Consider the following 20605-nt stretch of genomic DNA (forward strand, 5'->3'; position numbering starts at 1 on the left):
CAGGAGAGAGCATCAGCTACTTTGTTAGAAGCTCCTGAAATGTGCTGAATTTCAAAATCAAAATCTTGGGGAGCTAAACTCCAACGAAGAAGTTTCCTGTTGTTGTCCTTGGCAGTATAAAGCCACTTTAGCGCAGCATGGTCAATTTGTAGCTGGAACCGCCGTCCCCAAACATATGGGCATAGCTTTTCCAGGGCGTACACAATGGCGTAGCATTCCTTTTCACTGACTGACCAGTGACTTTCCCTCTCAGACAGTTTCTTGCTGAGAAACACGACAGGATGGAAGTTGTGATCCGTTGCTTGCTGCATGAGAACTACTCCTATACCACGCTCAGATGCATCCGTGGTTACTAGGAATGGCTTGTCAAAGTCCGGGGCCCTGAGCACAGGGTCAGACATGAGCGTTGCCTTAAGTTGAGTAAAGGCCTTTTGACACTCATCAGTCCACTTAACTGTAGTTGGCTGGGTGTTTTTGGTCAGGTCGGTCAGTGGGGCAGCGATTTGGCTGTAGTGTGGTACAAATCGCCTGTAGTACCCAGCCAAGCCTAAGAAGGATTGGACCTGTTTCTTTGACTTTGGGACAGGCCACTTTTGGATAGCATCCACCTTGGCCTGTAGGAGGTTTATGGTTCCTCGACCCACCTGGTGTCCCAGGTAAGTCACTCTGTTGTGGCCTATTTGACACTTTTTGGCCTTAACAGTTAGTCCGGCCTGCCTGATGCGCTCAAAGACCTTTTCCAGGTGTAGTAGGTGTTCGGGCCAGGAGTCTGAAAAAATGGCCACATCATCGAGGTAGGCAACTGGATATTCTCCCAGTCCTGCTAGTAGACCATTTACCAGCCTCTGGGAGGTGGCAGGTGCATTTCGCAGCCCGAAAGGAAGGACATTAAATTCATACACCTCCGAATGCTGACCTTTCCTTGGCAGGTTCATCTAGCAGTACTTGCCAGTACCCCTTGGTTAAGTCTATTGTAGAGATGAACTGGGCACGTCCCAACTTCTCCAATAGCTCATCGGTGCGTGGCATTGGATAGTTGTCCGGACGAGTTACCGCATTTAGCTTACGGTAGTCCACGCAAAAGCATGCCTCCTCCACCTTTAGATCCACGAGTTCTTCAGTCCAATCCACTTCCCTAACTAATGTCTTTAATTCTTTAAAGTTAGCCCTTTTGAAATAAAAAAACCCTAGTCCCAGATCTATTTTTGTTTATCCTTCCATCTAGTTTGAATTGAATTAGCTCATGATCACTCAAACCAAGATTGTCCCCTACAACCATTTCTTCTATGAGGTCCTCACTGCTCACCAAAACCAAATCTAAAATGGCATCCCCTCTTGTTGGTTCTTCAATTTCTTGGTGAATAAATCCATCAGCTATCACATCCAGAAAAATCTGAGCCCTATTATTGTTACTAGCACTTGTCCTCCAGTTTATATCTGGGAAGTTAGTCTCCCATGATCACACAATTCCCATTAGTGTTTACTTCATTAAAAACATTAAAGAAGTCTCTATCGATATTCAAATCAGATCCCAGCGGTCTGTAGCACACCTCAAGCACTATCTCAGGGGAGGCTCTAGTAGCTTTCTTCCCCAATGTGATTTTTACCCAGACAGACTCTGTCTTATCCATTCCATCACTTTTTATTTCTTTACAGTTAACCTCATCATTGACATACAATGCTACTCCACCACCTTTGCCTTTATTTCTGTCTTCCTAAACAGCACATAGCCTGTACTCCAGTCATGACTACTATTCCACCATGTTTCTGTTATCCCTATAATATCTGGTTTCACTTCTGGCACCAGTAGCTCTAGTTCCTCCATTTTGTTACCTAGGCTCCTCACATTAGTGTACAGACATCTTAATTTTTGCCATTTGGCTTCACTGACATTCTTTATCCGGTTAGGCACAGACATTCTACCTCCAATATCACCCATTAGACTGGTATCTACACTACCCTTCCTCCTTATGTCCATTCTTCTGCCCATGGCTGTATCCTCTCTCACTTTGTTTTCTTCCCTCTCAATGTTAAATTCCGGCGTGGAGATTACCTGGACATCTCCCAACCATCTCCCCCAAATTCCTAATTTAAAGCTCTCTTAATCAGTTGTGCCAGCCTCCATCCTAGAAGCCTATTTCCCTCCTTACTCAGTGAAGTCCATCCCGAGAGAACAGTCCTCTGTCCATGAATGCTTCCCAGTGGCCGTACATACCAAAGTACTCCTTACAGCACCACTGCCTGAGCCATCTGTTGATTGCCATAATCTTGTCACACCTTTGTTGCCCTTCTCTAGGAAGAGGCAAAATTCCACTGAAGATCACCTGAGCCTTGATTTCCTTAAGCGTCTTCCCCAGTCTGGCATAGTACCCCTGGATACGTTCCAGCGAGAATCTACCCATATCATTCGTTCCCACATGAAGGACAATCAATGGCATAGATGATTTTTGTAGAATTGCTGCAGTGTCAGTGAATGCTTTGTCTGTGGGTTTAATAGAAGCTGTTAAACTACAGCAGATTATAAATTTTAGCTCCCATTGCATTCCATAAAACCACCACCTTTTCCCATCAGTTATACTATCAGCTATTAACATACTAACTAACATACCCTTAGTGAGGGACAGAATTACGTTCTCTATTTTACATTTATTATATTTTGTTGCAGTCTCTCCATAGAGGTGGGACAGTCCTTTACTGAACTACAAAATCCATATATTTTAAGCTGCTTTTACAGGCCTTATAGCTATTGCTAAGTATATGAAATACCATTCCAGTATAATGTAATATCTGTTTCGGGATCCCTTTAAAGGATGTAGCACTTTTTGTGCATGTCCTATACAAAACTGTATAAGCAAATTATGATGGAGGTAACATACAAGCACCACTATATGTCTGAGACCTGGAATAAAACCAGGGCTGAGTGTTGGATTCATTTAAATCCATCAATGTTAGAAGACTAGAAGTCAAAGAAATTGGGTTCTGCGCAATACTCAGGAATCACATCAGGAGGGAGTCCAACAGAAGTTTGGTTTAGAAAAGGTTCCACTCACCCACAGCTTTGCTGTCTGAGTTCTCCCTCGCATCACACATGCCCGTTAATTCTGACCTTTTCCTTCTTAGTTACAACATGCATTGTAGCCATTAGTTACAACCATTTAGGGGTCAGACTTTTGTGTGTCATTAATAGCTACCATACAGTTTAACGACAACCAGTTTGAGGATATGCTAACATTTTTGCTAATAGTTGCCTTAACTATCAGTGGAAAAAACCTACTGGACAGAATCACATGCTTGGGAATTTGAAGAAACAATCTTTTAAGTATCCCTATTAGCTTTGACTTTAAACGTGTTACAAAACCTTTCTGGTTTAAAACTGGGTACTGAAGGTAATCTCACTTAGGTTTCTATTTTTAATTGGCTTGTATCGGCTCTGTCTCATAAGAGGTTTACATTAGTTCTTTAGGGGCAGGGCTTGTGTTTGAATTTTAGTTGGGTGCAAGCCACTGAAGTTGAGAAACCTAAGTTTATGAATAAACATTGAAAAAAAGATACTCATTGTGTGATACTATGGGAGCTGGTGCATCAGCAGCAGATGATATCAATGCTCCAGAGATCCATCGATGGTATACCAAATTTATGAGGGAGTGCCCATCTGGGCAACTTAGTCTCTATGAATTCAAGACACTTCTGGATCTGCATGGTCTGAATCCACAGGCAGACACGTATGTTGATCAAGTGTTTAATACCTTTGACTTGAATAAGGTAAGCTTTGTTTAGTTATAATAGTACACATTTAATTTTACTATGCAACCTGTGATCTGCTTTGAATTGCTCATAAACCTTACACTGCAGAGGGTTATGTAATATAATTTGAACTGCTTACAAATAAGTGTGGCTATTTTAGATGAAGCTAAATTTCTGTTGTGTACTTTAAGGGAAAAATCTGGAAAACTAAGGCTGTGCTCATGATTTTTAATAACAGTATTAAGAAATCTTGAAAATTGGATTAAGTTAAAAGTTTGCTATTTGTTTATATGCTTTATTCTTCTCTCATTACTCTAGTATTTTGAGCACTTCGAAAACATACATGAAAGTATCAGAGGGGTAGCCGTGTTAGTCTGGATCTGTAAAAAACAACAAAGATTCCTCTGGCACCTTATAGACTAACAGAAGTATTGGAGCATAAGCTTTCGTGGGTGAATACCCACTTCGTCAGATGCATGGAATGGAAATTTCCAGAGGCAGGTATAAATATGCAGGCAAGAATCAGTCTAGAAAATGAGGTTAGTTCAATCAGGGAGGATGAGGCCCTCTTCTAGCAGTTGAGGTGTGAACACCGAGGGAGGCACCTTCAGTCCATTTGGTACGATGTCCATCCATTTGCATTGGGAAAGGAAGATGATATCTGTCTGTACTTGTGCAAGTTTCTTCATGAGGTTGATGGATTTCCACTCCATATGGTTGATTCTTGCCTGCATATTTATGCCTCCTTCTAGAAATTTCCATCACATGCGTCTGACGAAGTGGATATTCACCCACGAAAGCTCATGCTCCAATACGTCTGTTAGTCTACAAGGTGCCACGGGACTCTTTTTGTTGCTTTATACATGAATGTACTTTCACAACACCCATAGGACACGTCTATACAACAGAAGCTGCGCACAGACTAGCTTGAAGCCAGCACAGCATGGGCTAACAAGTTGAATATTTATCTCTGGTCTATGCCAGGCACGTATGACCCGTGTTGTTCAGTCTTCATTGCTATTGTTACTTATACTAGCTGGAGTCAAGCTGGATTCAGTAGGCTAGCCTGTGCACTGCTTTTGCTGTGTAAACATATCCTTAGTGAGAGACAGACTTACATTCTCTGTTTTACAGATGGGGAACTGAAGCAGAGAGAGAGAGAGCTGTGACTTGCCCAGAGTCACACAACAAGTGGCAGATCTGCAAATATCATTGTAGCGAATGCCTTCGCTACAGCCCCAGATAGAATCATTGAATGAATAAGTGAAGCAGCCATTTTAGTATCTATCTCTTTTTTTATACCATGTCAATACAATAACAGTTTATATAGATTTACTCCGAAATAAATCATATCACAGAAACAGTCACCTCTTCTATTTGATGGCTATTATACAGTCTAATAATTGTATTTTACTTATATGCAGTCTAAATGTTCCTTCATTCCATTTTATACCATTTCTTACTACATTTGATTTCCATTAAGTCAAATTACATTATTTTTCCTTAATTTCAAAGGCCAAATGACCACTACTTCTTAAAATACACCTTATGCAAAAATAATGGAGCCAAAAATACATATCCCCAATAATTTGTACTTTGATAGGTTTGGAATAAAATGGCACTGTGCCAAGCAGCAGTGAAAAATAAGAGTGTAATTGGTTATGTAATGTGTAAGTGTAACCTTTGGGTGGGCTAGAGATTATTTTATTGCCCTTACTCAGTGTCTAAAACCCCCCATTTCCCATGGAAAAGCACCTGGAGACCAGAATTCAGTCTCTAAAGATTTTCAGCAAGGATTACACAGGGTCAAGCTTTCCACATTCAAGTCCCAAAAAGAACAAAAGGAATTAACTTAATTTTTAAGAACCAATTTTATAAAATCGAATGATAAAGAAACATAATAATTAACTACAACTTAATTTTCTACAACATAACATGGCTACTTCATAAGCCACATACATTATCTTCACAGTTATACATAACACAAATTAAAAACAAATTAAATCTAAACAGGTCAGGCCCCACAGAAACATAGTGAGAAGAAACTCTGAGTTTCCAAAAGCTCAGGTTAGAGCCCTTGATCACCAAATCTGTAGTCTGCTGAGTCAAAAAGCAACATCTTCCCTCCACTTGCTTATAGAAATCTTCAGCTGAAATCCATGCAGACTCTTCCTCCTCCTATGTTGAAATCACTGTTAGCTAGTCAACTAACCAATTAACCAGCCACTCAGTTATATATATTTTTTTTAAAAAGCCCTGTTACAAGAAAATACAAAACTGAGAATAGCAAAATACAAATGACTCTTTCCCCATTATCACATTTAAATAAAAGTGGGTGAATCATACCAGCTGAGACAATATAATTAAAACAGTTTGACTAAAATTTAACAACATTCAAAGTATACTGCCATGTTGCACTCCATGTATTTTATGGAAATACGCTTATGAGTGTGAATATGACGTAACTGGAATATGCTTTATGCAAAAGGTCTCTTGTAAGATATCATAACAAATTATAATCTACTTTATATATTCCTCCTATTTGTATGCATGTACTATTCTTGTATCTGAAGCTAGAAATATGAAGTATAACTCTGAGGTCCTATTGTAATTATGCAAAGTGTGGGCCATTAATGGTGGTTTTAGAATCTTAATTTGGCTCCCATTGACTAGGACAATTGGTTGTAAATGGTTTATTTACCTGCAAACTTTCCTGTGTAGGAGTGGGCCAACCCAGGAAGAATAGAGACTAGAGGTCTTACAGTGACATGTGACAGGAATTTACCCTGTATAAGCTTTATACAGAGTAAATCGGATTTATTTGGGGTTTGGACACCATTGGGAACTGAGTATCTGGGTGCTGGAGACAGGTAACCTGCTGAGCTGTTTTCAGTTAAGTCTGCAGATTTGAGGGACGTGGTTCAGACCTGGGTCTATGTTGCAGCAGGCTAGCGTGTCTGGCTCAACAAGACAGGGTTCTGGAAGCTGGCAAGGACAACAGGCTCAGAGGTTATTTCAGCATGTCAGGTGACAGTTCCAAGGGATCTCTGTGACCGAACCCATCACATATACAATTAAAATAAAAATGAGTTTTCCTTCCCAATTTCCCCTTTCTATAATTAACACGGCCAGGCCTGCCCTATTGGAGGGTTAACAATATCGCTAACCTGCTGCAACATGCTTCAGAGTTAGAGAAAACAGCCTGTTTTCTGTTCCTGGGGCTCAGCTTCTCGCAACCCACACAGTGCACATGGCCTTTTGCAAAGCAGCTGCCTTGACAACTTGCTCTCATGGAGCCTGGCTCTAACAGACTCTCTTTGCCCTGTACCCTTCCCACTGTTTTTTTTTCCCTCACTTGTGCTGCCTTTTTTGACCCAGCAGCTAGTCAGAGTTCAGGGTCCTGGGGATGGTCTAGACAAGGACAGAAATTGCTGGAGTCTAGTATTTTCTTTCCTGCAACCTTATTTATATGCAAATAATGTACAACGGCCTTCTTATCTGAATGCAGGAGGAACCAGAAATAAAAGAATAATTTCTTAGTTGACAGCCCCAAACCAAGCAAAACCAGATCCCAAAAAACCCTCTTTCTAGATTTTTCAAGGGTCATATGCTCACAGGCTGCTTCCTGGATTTCTTGCTTTTTCCCCTCTGTGTCTGTTTTACTCACACTCACACTCTCTCTTTCTCTCTCTAAAACAATACCTGGTAAAGGGAAAGTTATATTAACATCAGGTCAGAAATCAAATTAGATCCATTTTATAGTGTTTCTATGTGTTTAGCTTTTACTTGCTAATCTTAGTGCTTCTAGCCAAATGCGAAGCTCCAGACAGACATGGGTAAAATACTTTTGCCATGTACATTTTAGTCAAAGCTAAGGATTTACTTTACATCATCTTGTCACCACACTGCTATGATGCTTTGCCGTTGTTTTCAGCTCAGGAATGGTTTTCCCAGTCTGTGATTATTGATTGAAAGCTCCAATCATTCCTCTTAGCAACCATTTCAGAGACGCTAGAAACTCCAGGATTTCAAGATTCTGTGTGCATCTTACTGCAGAAGACATAGCTTCCTTTAAAGCAAAAGGCTTAAACAAAACCATCTGCTGTTTAAATACAGATTGTTTTAGACATCCAGCAGTTCTTGCCATCCATTTTAATTATGTGGGATATTTTGTTAGATGTTCCTCATTTGTGTACACACCTGTTAGAATACATAAGAGGGCCCAGGACACATCCATCTTCTCTTCATGGTAGAAAGCAGCAATTTTTCTTCTAGGAGACAGGCCCTCAAACCTAGCTAGGCCACTGGAGAGTCTTCTGGGGAATAGTAAGGCCTTTGATTCAAACAAGAGTGTTTTGAGGGCAATCATAACAGAAGTCAAATATAAATGTCAAAACTCAACTTACCCTCCTTATTGATAACATCATATTTAACAATTGTTAAAATTGTCTGGAGATGTGGGGAAGAGGTGAGAGGATTATGCCTAAACCCTACAAGTTTCTGAAGAGATTTCTTGTGAAGTCTGAATCCAAAGCAGGGGCGGCTCCTGGCCCCAGCACGCCAAGTGCATGCCTGGGGCAGCAAGCCACAGGGGGTGCTCTGCTGGTCGCCGCAAGGGCAGCAGGCAGGTTGCCTTTGGTGGCATGCCTTCGGAGGGTCTGCTGGTCCCGCGGCTTCGGCGGACATGCCGCCTAATCCGCAGGACCAGCGACCTCCCACAGGCAAGCCACCGAAGGCAGCCTGCCTGCCATGCTTGGGGCGGCAGAACACCTAGAGCCGCCCCTGATCCAAAGTGTCCCTTCTTCAAAATCATAAAAAATAGTGTTTGGTTTTCTATGGAGCTGAGTAGCACAAGACTTGAAAAACCTGCAACATTTTCAGTGAAATTTGTCATCAATTAATCTGGAGGGGTATAATTTTTATGCAGAAACAAAACAGAAACTTCATTCCTTTGGGCTTGCAAAACCATTTCAGCACTTATGACATTTCCAAAGGTGCATGTCAATCCATTATTGCTTTCAGTCAAATTAGCCATATATTCCTTTACAGGTGTCTGGCTGCAAGCAGAATTTGAGAGCTCCAAGCATCACTGTTGCATGTGTGGTCACAAGGAGACTGAGCTCACATCCTAAACTTATGTAAACCACCATAGCTCAGCTGAAGTCAATCAAACAATAGCATGTCATGTCAGGCGAGGATCTGCCCTTGCGTGCCCTGCTCAGAGGAGTCTATACAGTCATTGGGCAGAACTTGGTCTGCTTCCACTGGGTCTGGCCAGAGTGAGCTATATTCTAATGCTTGATCTGGACGATGCTTTTGAAAGCCACAAGTTGTACCTAATACAGGCTTTTGGAGGCAAAGGGAACTGGCTGTACTATAAGTTGGGTTGTGTGTGTCCGCATGTGGGTGGGGGGGCATGATTAACATAGAAGTTTGCCAGTATGGGGATTCTCTCAGAAAGGCTTCTTATCTTCTTTAAACTGCTGGGTCAAAACAGGCAGCACAAGTGAGGGAGAAAACCAGTGGGAAGGACATAGGGCAAAGAGAGAGTCTGCTAGAGTCAGACTCCATGAGGGCATGTTATTGTTGAATTGTGTATAGTAAAATATAGACTGTCCTTGTAAAGGAAAAGTTTTCAAACCAAGTATAATACAAGAGAAGGACCAAAAAGAGGAGTAAGTATTTAGAAATTTGGTCGCTCTTTCTAGCATACTCACAAGATGAAGATTCCCCAACCAGAAAACCGGAATCTTTAGCCAGGTTCTTTGAATATTAATTAGTAATGTACATATACAAGTAATATCAATATGTAACAAGTAATGTATGATGTAATATGTTAATGTTTTATTGTAACTTTGCCTTAATAAAATGTGTTTGTGTATATACACACACACACACACCCCTACACCTCTACCTCAATATAATGCTGTCCTTGTGAGCCAAAAAATCTTACCGTGTTATAGATGAAACCCTGTTATATTGAACTTGCTTTGATCCACTGGAGTGTGCAGCCCCGCCCCGCGGAGCACTGCTTTACCGCGTTATATCCAAATTTGTGTTATATCGGGTGGCGTTATATCGAGGTAGCAGTGTGTGTGTGTATGTATGTGTCTGTGTGTATATATATATGTAACAGTCCTGTGGGCTCACTCTCTTACTAGTTCTCCTCTTTTCCCTGCTCCCTGGACATGCTGAATGGTCACCTGGTCCTCCACCGTGCACTCCATGGATGTACTTCCTGGCAGAAGCTCCTTTGTTTATACAAATTTAAGTAGTTTTGAAGTTGTGTGTTCCTTCAGCAGCTCTGTGTGCATGACACAGATCATGTTTCAGAGATCTCATATATGTTGTGGATACAAACACATTCAAGAAGCGAGATTACATTGACCCTAACACAGTAGGCCTTTCTAGAGATTTTAATGCCTAGTGCATTGACTATAAATGACATGTTTTTTGAATCATTCTTAAACAGGAATATCAATATGGAAATATTTCCTAAATGTTAAATTGCTACTAATTAAATGTTCTCATCCTAACCTATCAATAAGGATGTCTTATTTGTCAGCTTATAAAAAAAACCGAATCATAACGGTACAAGCAATTAGGGTTTGATTTAGCGTAAGGAGAAAATCCTTACAACCCAAATATAGATGAAATCTTGTTAAAATTGGCTACAATACTTCAGTGAGATTTACTTTGATATGAAAAATTGTATTCAAAGACTTATCTGGTCATTTAATCAATGTGTTGCTATGCACTTCCACAAGCTTATAGACAACCTACTTGTCCTATTGCATGTCTGTTAAATGTAGTAAAAAATGCAAACATCAGTTGGTTAGGTTCTGGTGACCTGTGAAGAACGAGATTTTCATACTTATTTAGCAAAGGGAACAATATACTGAAAATAGGATCTTGCTATCCAAGTTCTTATGCTACTTATTATGGTCTTAAAGGAAACTAGCCAAAGGAATAAATCACTGTCATATTATAAGAAAGTTGGTTTTTAAAATGTAGGTTATAATTAGTCTTCCAGTGTACAAGCCAAAATCCTGCTGATCTTTTTTACTTTTCTATTCTGAGAGTCCAGTAATTTTCAGGTAACATTTCAGAAAGCACTGGATAGATCTCATTTGGAGAATAGTGTCTTTTTTGTCATCTCACCCGAAAAAAGTTAAAGTCCAGGAGAATGGAATCTCCAAAGCAAGGAGGAGGTTACATATGAGGAGACAGTGATAAGAGTAGCTTTGAAAACTGACGACCAAAAGGTGACATGAACAAAGTATTTAAACTACTTATGTATTAAATTAAGTTGTATCTGATACCACCGAAGAGATGAGAATAAGAAAAGATAGATGTAAGAGGGACAATTATAAAAAGTACTTAAGGAAACATTCTAAAGAGAGACTGGTGAATACGCTGGAGGACTCTTGAGGTGAGGGAACAGCAGAAAAGTTTTAAGCAAAAGCTGGTTGATAGCATGGAATTTAATTTAAATGAATATTTAGTTTTATGTTTGGGAGGATAATTATGTAGCCATGTAAACAAAATCATGTATTTTGACACAGTCCCATATGATTGTCTTTCTGTCTCTGGTATCCAGTGCTGATTTGGGTTGGTTCATAGTGACTTAGCCAAGTTGTGCATCTTTTTCCTGGAGACAGTCTTCTTTTGTTCCAGAATCTAAGCTTTCCTTTAAAAAAAAAAAAAGTCTCTAGTTCTTGTTTTTGCAAACAGAACCTTCAAACTATGACAGATACAATGTTAACAAATGATGTCTATTTAAATCTGTAGACAGCTTGCCATAATTCAAGAGAGGTGTGAACTTCTCCTTTACATTTACATCATTTGGAAAATTAACAATGTTCACACTGATATTATTAGGCTTCAGGCTTAACTTCTGGTCAAAGCACACAGGAAAGGAGAAGGGTGATCATGTTATGAATATTCAGTCCATCTACTGTGAGCAGTGTTTTCTTTTGGTATCACAAGTGTCCAGAGTTTTGTGTAAAGGGGAACGTGGTGAAATATGTAACTTAGAAGTACCACTTCTTTCTTTCCCAGTCTGAGTCTTGCTTCTAGCATTACCATCACCAGCAATCAAGTTTCTGATATTAAAACTTTGACTTTTTCTTGTTTCATGGAAAAAACAGAACTTGCTCTCCCATAGCCTTGTTATTTGCGTGGTAAAGCAGCAATAAAAGTTTTTGTATCAATAAATTAAGCAGATTCTACACAAAGGTCTAGAGGGAACAGGTAAATATATAGGAACAACACTGACCATCATCTTTCTTACTGCAGCTGGAAATTACACCATTGTTGTCTCTCATATTTAAAATAGAGAGAGAAAGAGAGTGTGTGTGTCTGTGTATCTATACACACAGTCTCTGCTAGTCTGAGACACAAACCAACAAAAATCATTTGCCCCCTCAATCAGTTTATTGTCCCTAAGTGATGCTGCATAAACTTATCGTGTATATAAAGTAACACATTTTTGGTCTGCAATACTTGGATATTACAAGGCATCTTAATAGTAAATTATGACTTTTCAACTTTGAAGGGAATGAGTTACATTGTTTGGGCCCCATATTCAAAGGACTCAACATTTAGTTCATCTTTATAGAAAATCCTATGGAATGCAATAGAAATTAAACTGGTCTATGTTCTACAAATATTGAATTACATTCTATAGAAACTACTCTAATAACCTATAAATTCTATTAGAGAATTACATCCTTTCCATAATTTTAACTCCCTAAAGAATTATATAATCAAATTTTTCTGTTACACTTTGCAGGATTGTTTAAAAAAAATCTATCTCAATCTGTTAAATTGTAGAGGACTTCCCCATAACAGCAGGTACAAACCTAAGCTTTAGAAGATTTCTTTATAACTGTGTTGTATAATGGCTTGGCTAAGTGCACTCTGGCTGGTTATATCATTGTACTGTCAGCTAGGCCCCCAGGCTCCAGAGGCTAATATGCTTTCTGGTGAACTCTAGCTATTTTCTTGTTACAGTGAGAAAAATAACCCAGAATTCATCTCATAACATACACAACCTTCCTGTCATATTATATATATCTTTTTTTAATGTGATAAACATCTTGTGCATCTGTTATGACTTTATTCAGTGTTCAGAAATGTCTATTAGCTGTCTCAAAAACAGAGTTGTGTTACACTTTGACTATGGTAAGTCTGCTAGAAATTTTGCTAGCGACTTTTCACATTGCAACAGTGTTGCTCTGTCGAGAAGAGCTAAGTATTGATGTTCTCTTAAATAAATTGTTTTTTGATCAAGTCCTTCAGCATATGGACTTCTGGTCTGTTCATTTCTAGGTATATCTACGGCTGCATGTCTTATGATGATATTCATGACTTTCAGCAAAGTCCAGGAACTGAGATTTAACATTGTCACATATGAAACTATGGTATCTTCCAGGGTCACTACTTCTGAGAAGTTGCAGGAACAGTCCATTATGAATGATCACGTGGCTGTGTTCCCAACATCAGTGAGGACTCCCAAGGGCCTGGGTTCTTTCCACTGAGCTTCTCTGTATCTCAGGAAGTCTCCTTATTTGCTTTCTCTTTCATCTGTGGCCAGAACAATTTCTCTGACTGTCTGCTGTAGTCATTTGAAGACACTTTGCATTTATCCTTTCCACATCTGACTTCTTGTTCTTGTGATTTTTTTCAATACTAGTGCTCCCAAAGTCATAGACAGTTCCTTTATACTATTAATATGCAGGTGAGAAGGGTTAACTTCTCCATCCATTAATTGTAGCTTGTATTATTGCTTGAAATATGTCATCCTTGGTTATTTCTCCTTCCATTTCATACCATATTCCTGCTGATCTATCACATGATGCTTTTACCGTATTCTCACATTATTAGTGTCTGTGCCAGATAATCTGGTAGCATGTGCCTTGGAGATACCATTGCCCTCCCTGCTCCCCACTTTTGAGCACCTTAACTTGGCAGGGGGACAATGAAGTGGTGGCATAATGATGGAACCCCTTCTCTGTTGGCATGATGAGGGGTGACTAGGCCAAATTTGAGTGGTGTTATGGTGCTACAACTTGGGCACAGGGTCATTCTCTCAGAATTGGCCATGTTGCTCCTTCCTGGTGCACGAGGTTGCAACACCACTCAAATTTGGCCTGTCTGAGCTGCTTCTGCCCCCTCCCACCATGTTATCCTCCTCATACATTCTTCTTGCAATCCTTCTGGTGCCAATACCTGCTTTTGACATCAAACAAAGCATACTGTCTTGACAGCACATCTGTTGTTAATGGGTGATGTCCTGGCTGGGCCCAGAGTGCATGTTTGGCACTGAAAATCAGGCCCTTTTCAAATGTGAGTGCTGTTGTGACATGGTGCCTGAGGTGTCAGCACTGCCCAGAGTAGGAGGCTGGGCCCAGCCTCGTGGGACAGGAGCTGCCACTGAGGCTGTGTGGGGCAGGCTTGCTCATCAGTCCACATGAAAATTCATGTCCTGCACCTCCTATCAATTGCATAATAGGTTTGAATAGGCACCACACATACACCTAACCACACAAGGCCTAGGAAGCAGGGGAAGACAGTTGCCATCCCTGTTAGTTCTGCCACTGCTGTTAAGCAGTGTGCTTTGTGCTAATTGGTTGGCTTACACTCTCCCACAGTTGTCTGCATTTCAGTGGCGCTGCTTTTACGTGGTTAATAAATTGCTTTGGGGTAGAAGGCATTATGCAAATTCTCAAATTATTACTAATGTACACAGCTTTGATAGTACTGGCTGCATAGAAACATCAGCTGTCACATCTAACCTGCTTTATGTTAATTCTGATTTCAGTGCAAACGTGAGTCTCAGCCCTGTTAAATCAGTTGTGCATTTACAACATCAGAAGTGACTGTTTAAAGTACTTGCAAATTAATTAGGAAGAATTGTTTGAATGACCGTTGGGAGGGCAATGTTTAGAGCTTTTTAACTAATTCTGAAGATTATCAACACTATTCTAGATACAAAAGGATAATGTTCTTGTTAAACTCCTGGTGCTAAAGTGTTACCTAATTATCGTTGCATAATGTCATAATTCCTTTAGTGCCCCATTTTCTTTTTACAGGCCACAGAGCTCTGGTGAGTGACTAAAGAGAACAGCCGCCAGCAACTGCACACAGCTGACATTCTAAAGCAATATCCTGTCATAAAAGGATGAAAATAAATTGCCCCATTCCTTACGAGATGCAACTACTACTGAACAAACCCCCTTTAAACACCTCATCAGCCTTGCCAGCTGCACACTAATGTCTTCTCATTACATCCAGAGCAGGAGCTTTCCCCTTTTGCCTTTAGTGTGATTAATCTGTCAAATTAAGTGCATAGAAATGCTTCACATAATCTGGTTTTGATACAAATGCCACACAAATCCTGAAAGATTGTGTATCATTCCCTTCAGCAGAAGCACCATATAATTCAACTAAGATAATTAACTGGAAGTAAATAGTGCTCCCATTTAGCCTTTCAGTGTTAACCTTTGTTTAGTAACTAATCATTTAATTTTCTTCTCTCCACCCAATTTTTTTTCATGGTTTTCATCCCAAAACATGCAGAATTTGGTTGCTTCAATTTAATTTTGCTGGGAGTTTTTAAAGATATTTGAAAGGCAGCTCATAACATAACTCTCCCGTCTCCAGTTTTAATGTCTGCTTTCTCCAGTGCTCTTTAGAGCTGAACAGTTCTCAGAGGAGCGGGAGAAAATATCTATCACTAAAGCCCACACACATTGAGGAGTCTCAACTCACTCACTTGAGGAACTCCCTCCTCACATGATCTGTTGACTGTCTCTGTGGGGCTTTTAACCCTGTAAGCATAGTGAGCAAGGGACAGGGCCTGGGAATGAAAGCTCCTTTACTAGCATGGCAGCGCAATGCATGTTGAAACCTGCTTTAAGAGGTAAAGGTTGCTTCAAGGAGGTGATGTGCTAGGAGCAGTGGAACACAACTCTACTCCATATATTTCGGGAGATTTAATAAAAATCAGGAAGTTGCCTAATAAGGGTAGCTGCTTAGACCAGTTGCACTGGACTAGTTACAGGGCTAGCAAGTCCAGATTATTATTATTTTAAGTTTTATTCAAATGCAAGCTTCTGATGTTATTGTAGGGTCTATGTTGTCACAGTGAATTGAGAAAAATTGCATAGTGACTGAATAGTAAAAAACGGACTCAAGAAATAAGTTTTTGGTGTGTGAATTTGCTTATCTGTACTAGAACTAAGTGTTGCTGTTTTGTTTTGTTTTGTTGGTTAGTTTTTTATGGGTGGTAGTAGGGAGAAGGTTGGTTGCTAACCCCAAAGTTGGGTGCTTTTTAGGTTAGAGATCTATTTTATCCGAATTCCCCAAGTTTATTTTGTGTAGCTGGCTTAAATAAAGGGTTTTGGTCTTTGTTATCTCTAGAGTTCAGTGTTCATGAAAGTAGCTAGGCTGATGTTTAGGTTTAGGACAGTAGAGCTGCCTCTTTGTCACTTTAAAGAAATGCGATGCTCCCCATGGATTGCCAGGTTTGCAAGGCACCTCACCACCTCCTGCCTTTAGCATGATAAAGTCTTGTCTGTGCCTGTCGTGGATCAGCTCCCTGAAACCACCAGCCTCTGGCAGCACAAGTGCTGCCTTTCAGGCCTTCTTCTCTCTGTATTGGTAACAAAGGGAACACACCAACCCTGCAGTGTCCAGCCCCTTCCCCACAGAACACTTCAGAATTAAGTGACCTGCAGTTCCCAAGAGAACAGTACACACCAGCTTGTAAGGTTCAACTCAGGACCATCACTGTGCTTAACACCACAGCACTTAGCTATATTTATCATGAAAGCAAGAATAAGTTTATTATCAAAGAACAAGTGCTAGTAATTAAGAATTTTGGAAACAAATGATGACATAAAACAAAATCATAACACACTTTCTAGAGACTAAACTTAACTAATAGGTTAACCTCCCATCTAAAGAAGCTTATCTCAACCAAAGTCTGGCTGAGATCCCTTTTTCCATCAAGCAAACTTGCTGTCCATTTACTTCCTCAGTGAAGGGTGCCTGTAGAGTAGAGTAAGCCTTTGATCTGCACTCCCAGACAGGGAGCCCCCTCTTCTGCTGTTTCTCTCTTCCCATTAGTGTCTTTCTGAAGTTCCCATCAGCTCTTCAGTAGCATTTAACATAAAATGCTAATAGTTGTCCATTGTGAAAGAGACAATACTCAGTTTACATATAAACTGATGACTGAACACCTCTTGTCTGACAGACAGCCTGTTTTTCATCTTTGTTGGTGACCAGTACTTAGAAACAAGCTGTAAGAAAGAACATATTTTCATGGTATCTACATAACTCCTTACGCAACCTTCGTAAATGCATTCTCCGATGTTATTGATGATCAATGTGACACCAGCTTTTGAGATCTTACATGACACACATTGGGGAACTAGACTGTAGATGCAAGACCCAAGAGATCCCTATAACCCCTCACAACCCCCTTGCCAGTTGGCATCTAGAGGTTCTTGGGTTACAGAGGGGCTGGTGCACAGTTCCTATGACATTGCACCCTCCTTTGTTTTCTTCTCCCCACTACTTTTCTGAACTTATACAGGCCTGGGCCCAGGGCCTCTAGTAGTTAAATGGAAACAAATTATAGTCATTGTAGGATTTTTGCCTAATTTTCTAGTGCTCGTTCCTAAAGTGGTATCCAGTCTTAGAGCTGTGATCAGAGTAGTCCAAAACAAAACAAAACAAAACAAAAAAAAAAAGCCCCAGTGGTTGCTGAGTGTTAATGGGCTCCCTGTTGTGCATGTCCTATATAGAGAAAGAACAGCTTAACTCTTTCCCATGGAGCCTCAGAGTTAGCACAAGAGATTAATTTTCTATAAGCACCAAATCCCCATGCCTGTTTGGAGTCTCATCAGCACAGTTCTATGTTTTGTTAATCAAACACTGATACTTTAAAAAACCTCGAACAAACAAAAACAAAATACCCTAAGCTTGCAATAAAGCGAAATATACAGAAAACTCTCACACTCTGCCTCTCATTCACCAGATCAAACTGGTAGAGGCAAAATCTATCTTTTCAGAGCCTATTAGATTCAGTGATCTATGTAAAATGTGTTCTCAGCCCAGTTTCTAGTGAGCAGATCCCCACATTGCCAAATTTCTGTCAAGATTGTCACTAACCGACATCCTTGCTGGTCATCTTAGCATAGAGGTTAAACATCTGAGTAGGCATGGAGACTGAACTAACCTTTAACCCACTAAATATGAACGGGGTTTAGGATGGCCCAGGCAGCCTATGGTGGACTACCAAATGATAAGGCCTATGGGTGAGTAAAGGCAGCAATTCTTGACACCTTGGACATTACCCTGGATTCCTTTTGGGAAGTGTGAAAGGCTCCCCTGATCCCCCGTTGAGAGGGTTGCAATGTACCTGGTGGGGCCTCTTGCCCAGAGCATCTCCAGGTTCCTCTATGTCCTGGTGACTATGGATTACACCACCCGCTTCTCCAAGACCATCCCGCTAAGGAACACCACCACTGGAACCATCGTGGTGGAAGTTTTGAAGGTCTTCAGCTGCCCTGAGAGTTCCTTACTGACCAGGGAGCAGATTTTACATCCTGGCAACTCCACCAGGTCTGTGGGATCCTGAGATCAAGAAGCTGCAGACTTCAGTCTATCACCCCCAAATCGATGGGCTGGTCAAGCAGTTCAACCGAATGCTGAAGCACATGCTCTGCAAGTTTCCACCCAGGGACCTGTGCCAGTGGGACCAATTAATCCCACCCCGTCTGCTCACCATCAGGGAGGTGCCCTAATCCTCCACAAAGTTCTCACCCTTCAAACTGCTGTACAGTTGCTAGCCTCTGGACCTGCTCAGCCTAATGGGGGAAACCTCAAAACAGACATCGTCACAGGCCCAGGGCCTCTACAATATTTGCTACAGTTACAGGATGCCTGGCTTATGCCAGAGACCTGACGAGGGAGAGCTTGCAGGCTGCCTAGGGGGGCACAGGTGAGAACATACAACAAGGGAGCCTGGACACAGGCCTTTGAACCCAGTGATTGAGTTCTCCTCTTACTTCCCTTGGAGGACTCAGAACTTCTAGCCCTATGGCAGAGGCAATATGAGTTAATCCATCACCTATGAAATCTGGCAACCTGAACAACAGAGGAAGTGACAGCTATACCATGTCAATCTCCTGAAGCTGTAGCACAAGTGGGAAGGGCTGCTGATTGCCCCATACCTCCCAAATCAGACCCAGGTCCCTGGGACCCCTTGCTCCAAAAAGCCCCTACTTAGAGACACCATCATATAGGAGCAGCAGGCCCTATGCCTGTTGAAGACCTTTCCCAGGACCTTCATGGCCTTACTGGGCCAAAGCACCCTGGTCCGGCACACCATCCTGACAAACTCAGGAGAGGCAATGTGAACTCTCCCACGGCGAATGTGGGAGGTGGTAGAGAAGGAGGTTTAGGTGATGGTGGACCTAGGGGTTATCGAAAGGTCAAAGAGCATATGGTGCAACCCCATAGTGCTGGTCCCAAAACTGGAAAGGACCCTTTGCTTCTGCATCGATTTTTGGAAGGTCAATTCCTTCTCCAAATTCGATGCCTACCCAATATCCCAGATTGACAAGCTGCTCAATTGACTCGGAGAAGCCCAGTACATAACAACCCTCAATCTCATCAAGAGTTATTGGCAAATCCCACTTGATCCAGGATCAATGGGAAAAAAGGGCCTTTGTCACCCCAAGCAGGCTCTATCAGTTCACCTGGATGCCTTTTGGCCTTCATGGCACCCCTGAAATCTTCCAGCGTCTAGTGGGCTGCCTACTCCAGCCCCACACCGAGTAGCTACCACTTGTCTCAACTACGTGGTGGTATACAGTTGCCATTGGGAGGACCATCTAAAGCACGTGGCAACTGTTCTGAGGACTCTCCCCAGGGAGATGGAGGAATCCTAAGAGACCAAGGTACACTTAGAAAGGGTAGTAAGAGGTAACCCAGGGACACCAGATATTAGTTCAGTTGTGTTGCCAGAGTCTAGGTCAGCATGTTTCAGTGGAATTCCCAATGACCAAGTGGCAGAACCCTCCACCACTGTCAAGGCCCTGGGCTGGGATCCAGTGGACTAGAGCAGGCCCGGGTCCCCCTACTCCCCTGCCACCTTCTCCTTTTGGGGACTGGCAGCCTATTCACTTGAGGCCAGCAGGCCTACTCACGGAGCCCTTAGGCTGCTTATTGCTCTGCCCTATCCAGGAGGACAGAGCCCTTAGACTGCTAATTCCCATGTTGAGCACTGCACTTATAGGCACAACATAATGAGCTACATGAACCCTTCATTTTGAAAGGGGTATTATCTTTGTAGAGCTGATGGATGTCATGTATCTGGAGACAGGAAATATATTTCAATCTCTTATCAGCACTCCTGTGTCACACTTCTATTACAGTATGTATTGGGTAGGCTTGCCGCTTATCTGCCTGCATTTAAAAAAGAATTTTGATACGAGCTTGGGAGTCTGGTAAGTGTTCTGCACAACCTCTCGGTGCCTCAGCCAATTTCTGCACTACTAAATTATGTTGGTATATAGCCACTGCAGTTATTAAGTAGCTTGTGCATGTGCATACTGTGCTCCTTGTGCCGGCAGTGCGCAGCCTCAACCGGAGCACTTGTATTGATTGTATTGTCAGTGTTGGGGCAGTGTGGGACTGCTCCTCAAAGCCAGTAACAGTCTACATAAGCAACGGCATTTCCACACTGACACAGTGTCAACCTAATTTCATTGACTATAACTCTATGCTGCTAAGGGAGGTGGTGTAACTAAATCAGCATACAGAGACACTTATGTCGGAGGGAACC

At 41.5% G+C, this 20605-nt stretch overlaps 1 protein-coding gene across 1 annotated transcript in view; it reads left to right on the top strand.

Annotated features, from left to right (window-relative positions):
- Positions 1–3567: 3567 nt before the first annotated feature.
- The window catches only part of GUCA1C (guanylate cyclase activator 1C), a 37793-nt gene continuing 20755 nt past the window's right edge, over positions 3568–20605 (top strand). Inside the window, exon 1 of the mRNA XM_030582062.1 lies at positions 3568–3762. Coding sequence (XP_030437922.1) covers positions 3568–3762 — 195 coding nt within the window. The remainder of the gene's footprint in view (positions 3763–20605) is intronic.

This window comes from Gopherus evgoodei, chromosome 1 (assembly GCF_007399415.2).
Source record: "Gopherus evgoodei ecotype Sinaloan lineage chromosome 1, rGopEvg1_v1.p, whole genome shotgun sequence".
Lineage (NCBI taxonomy): Eukaryota > Metazoa > Chordata > Testudines > Testudinidae > Gopherus > Gopherus evgoodei.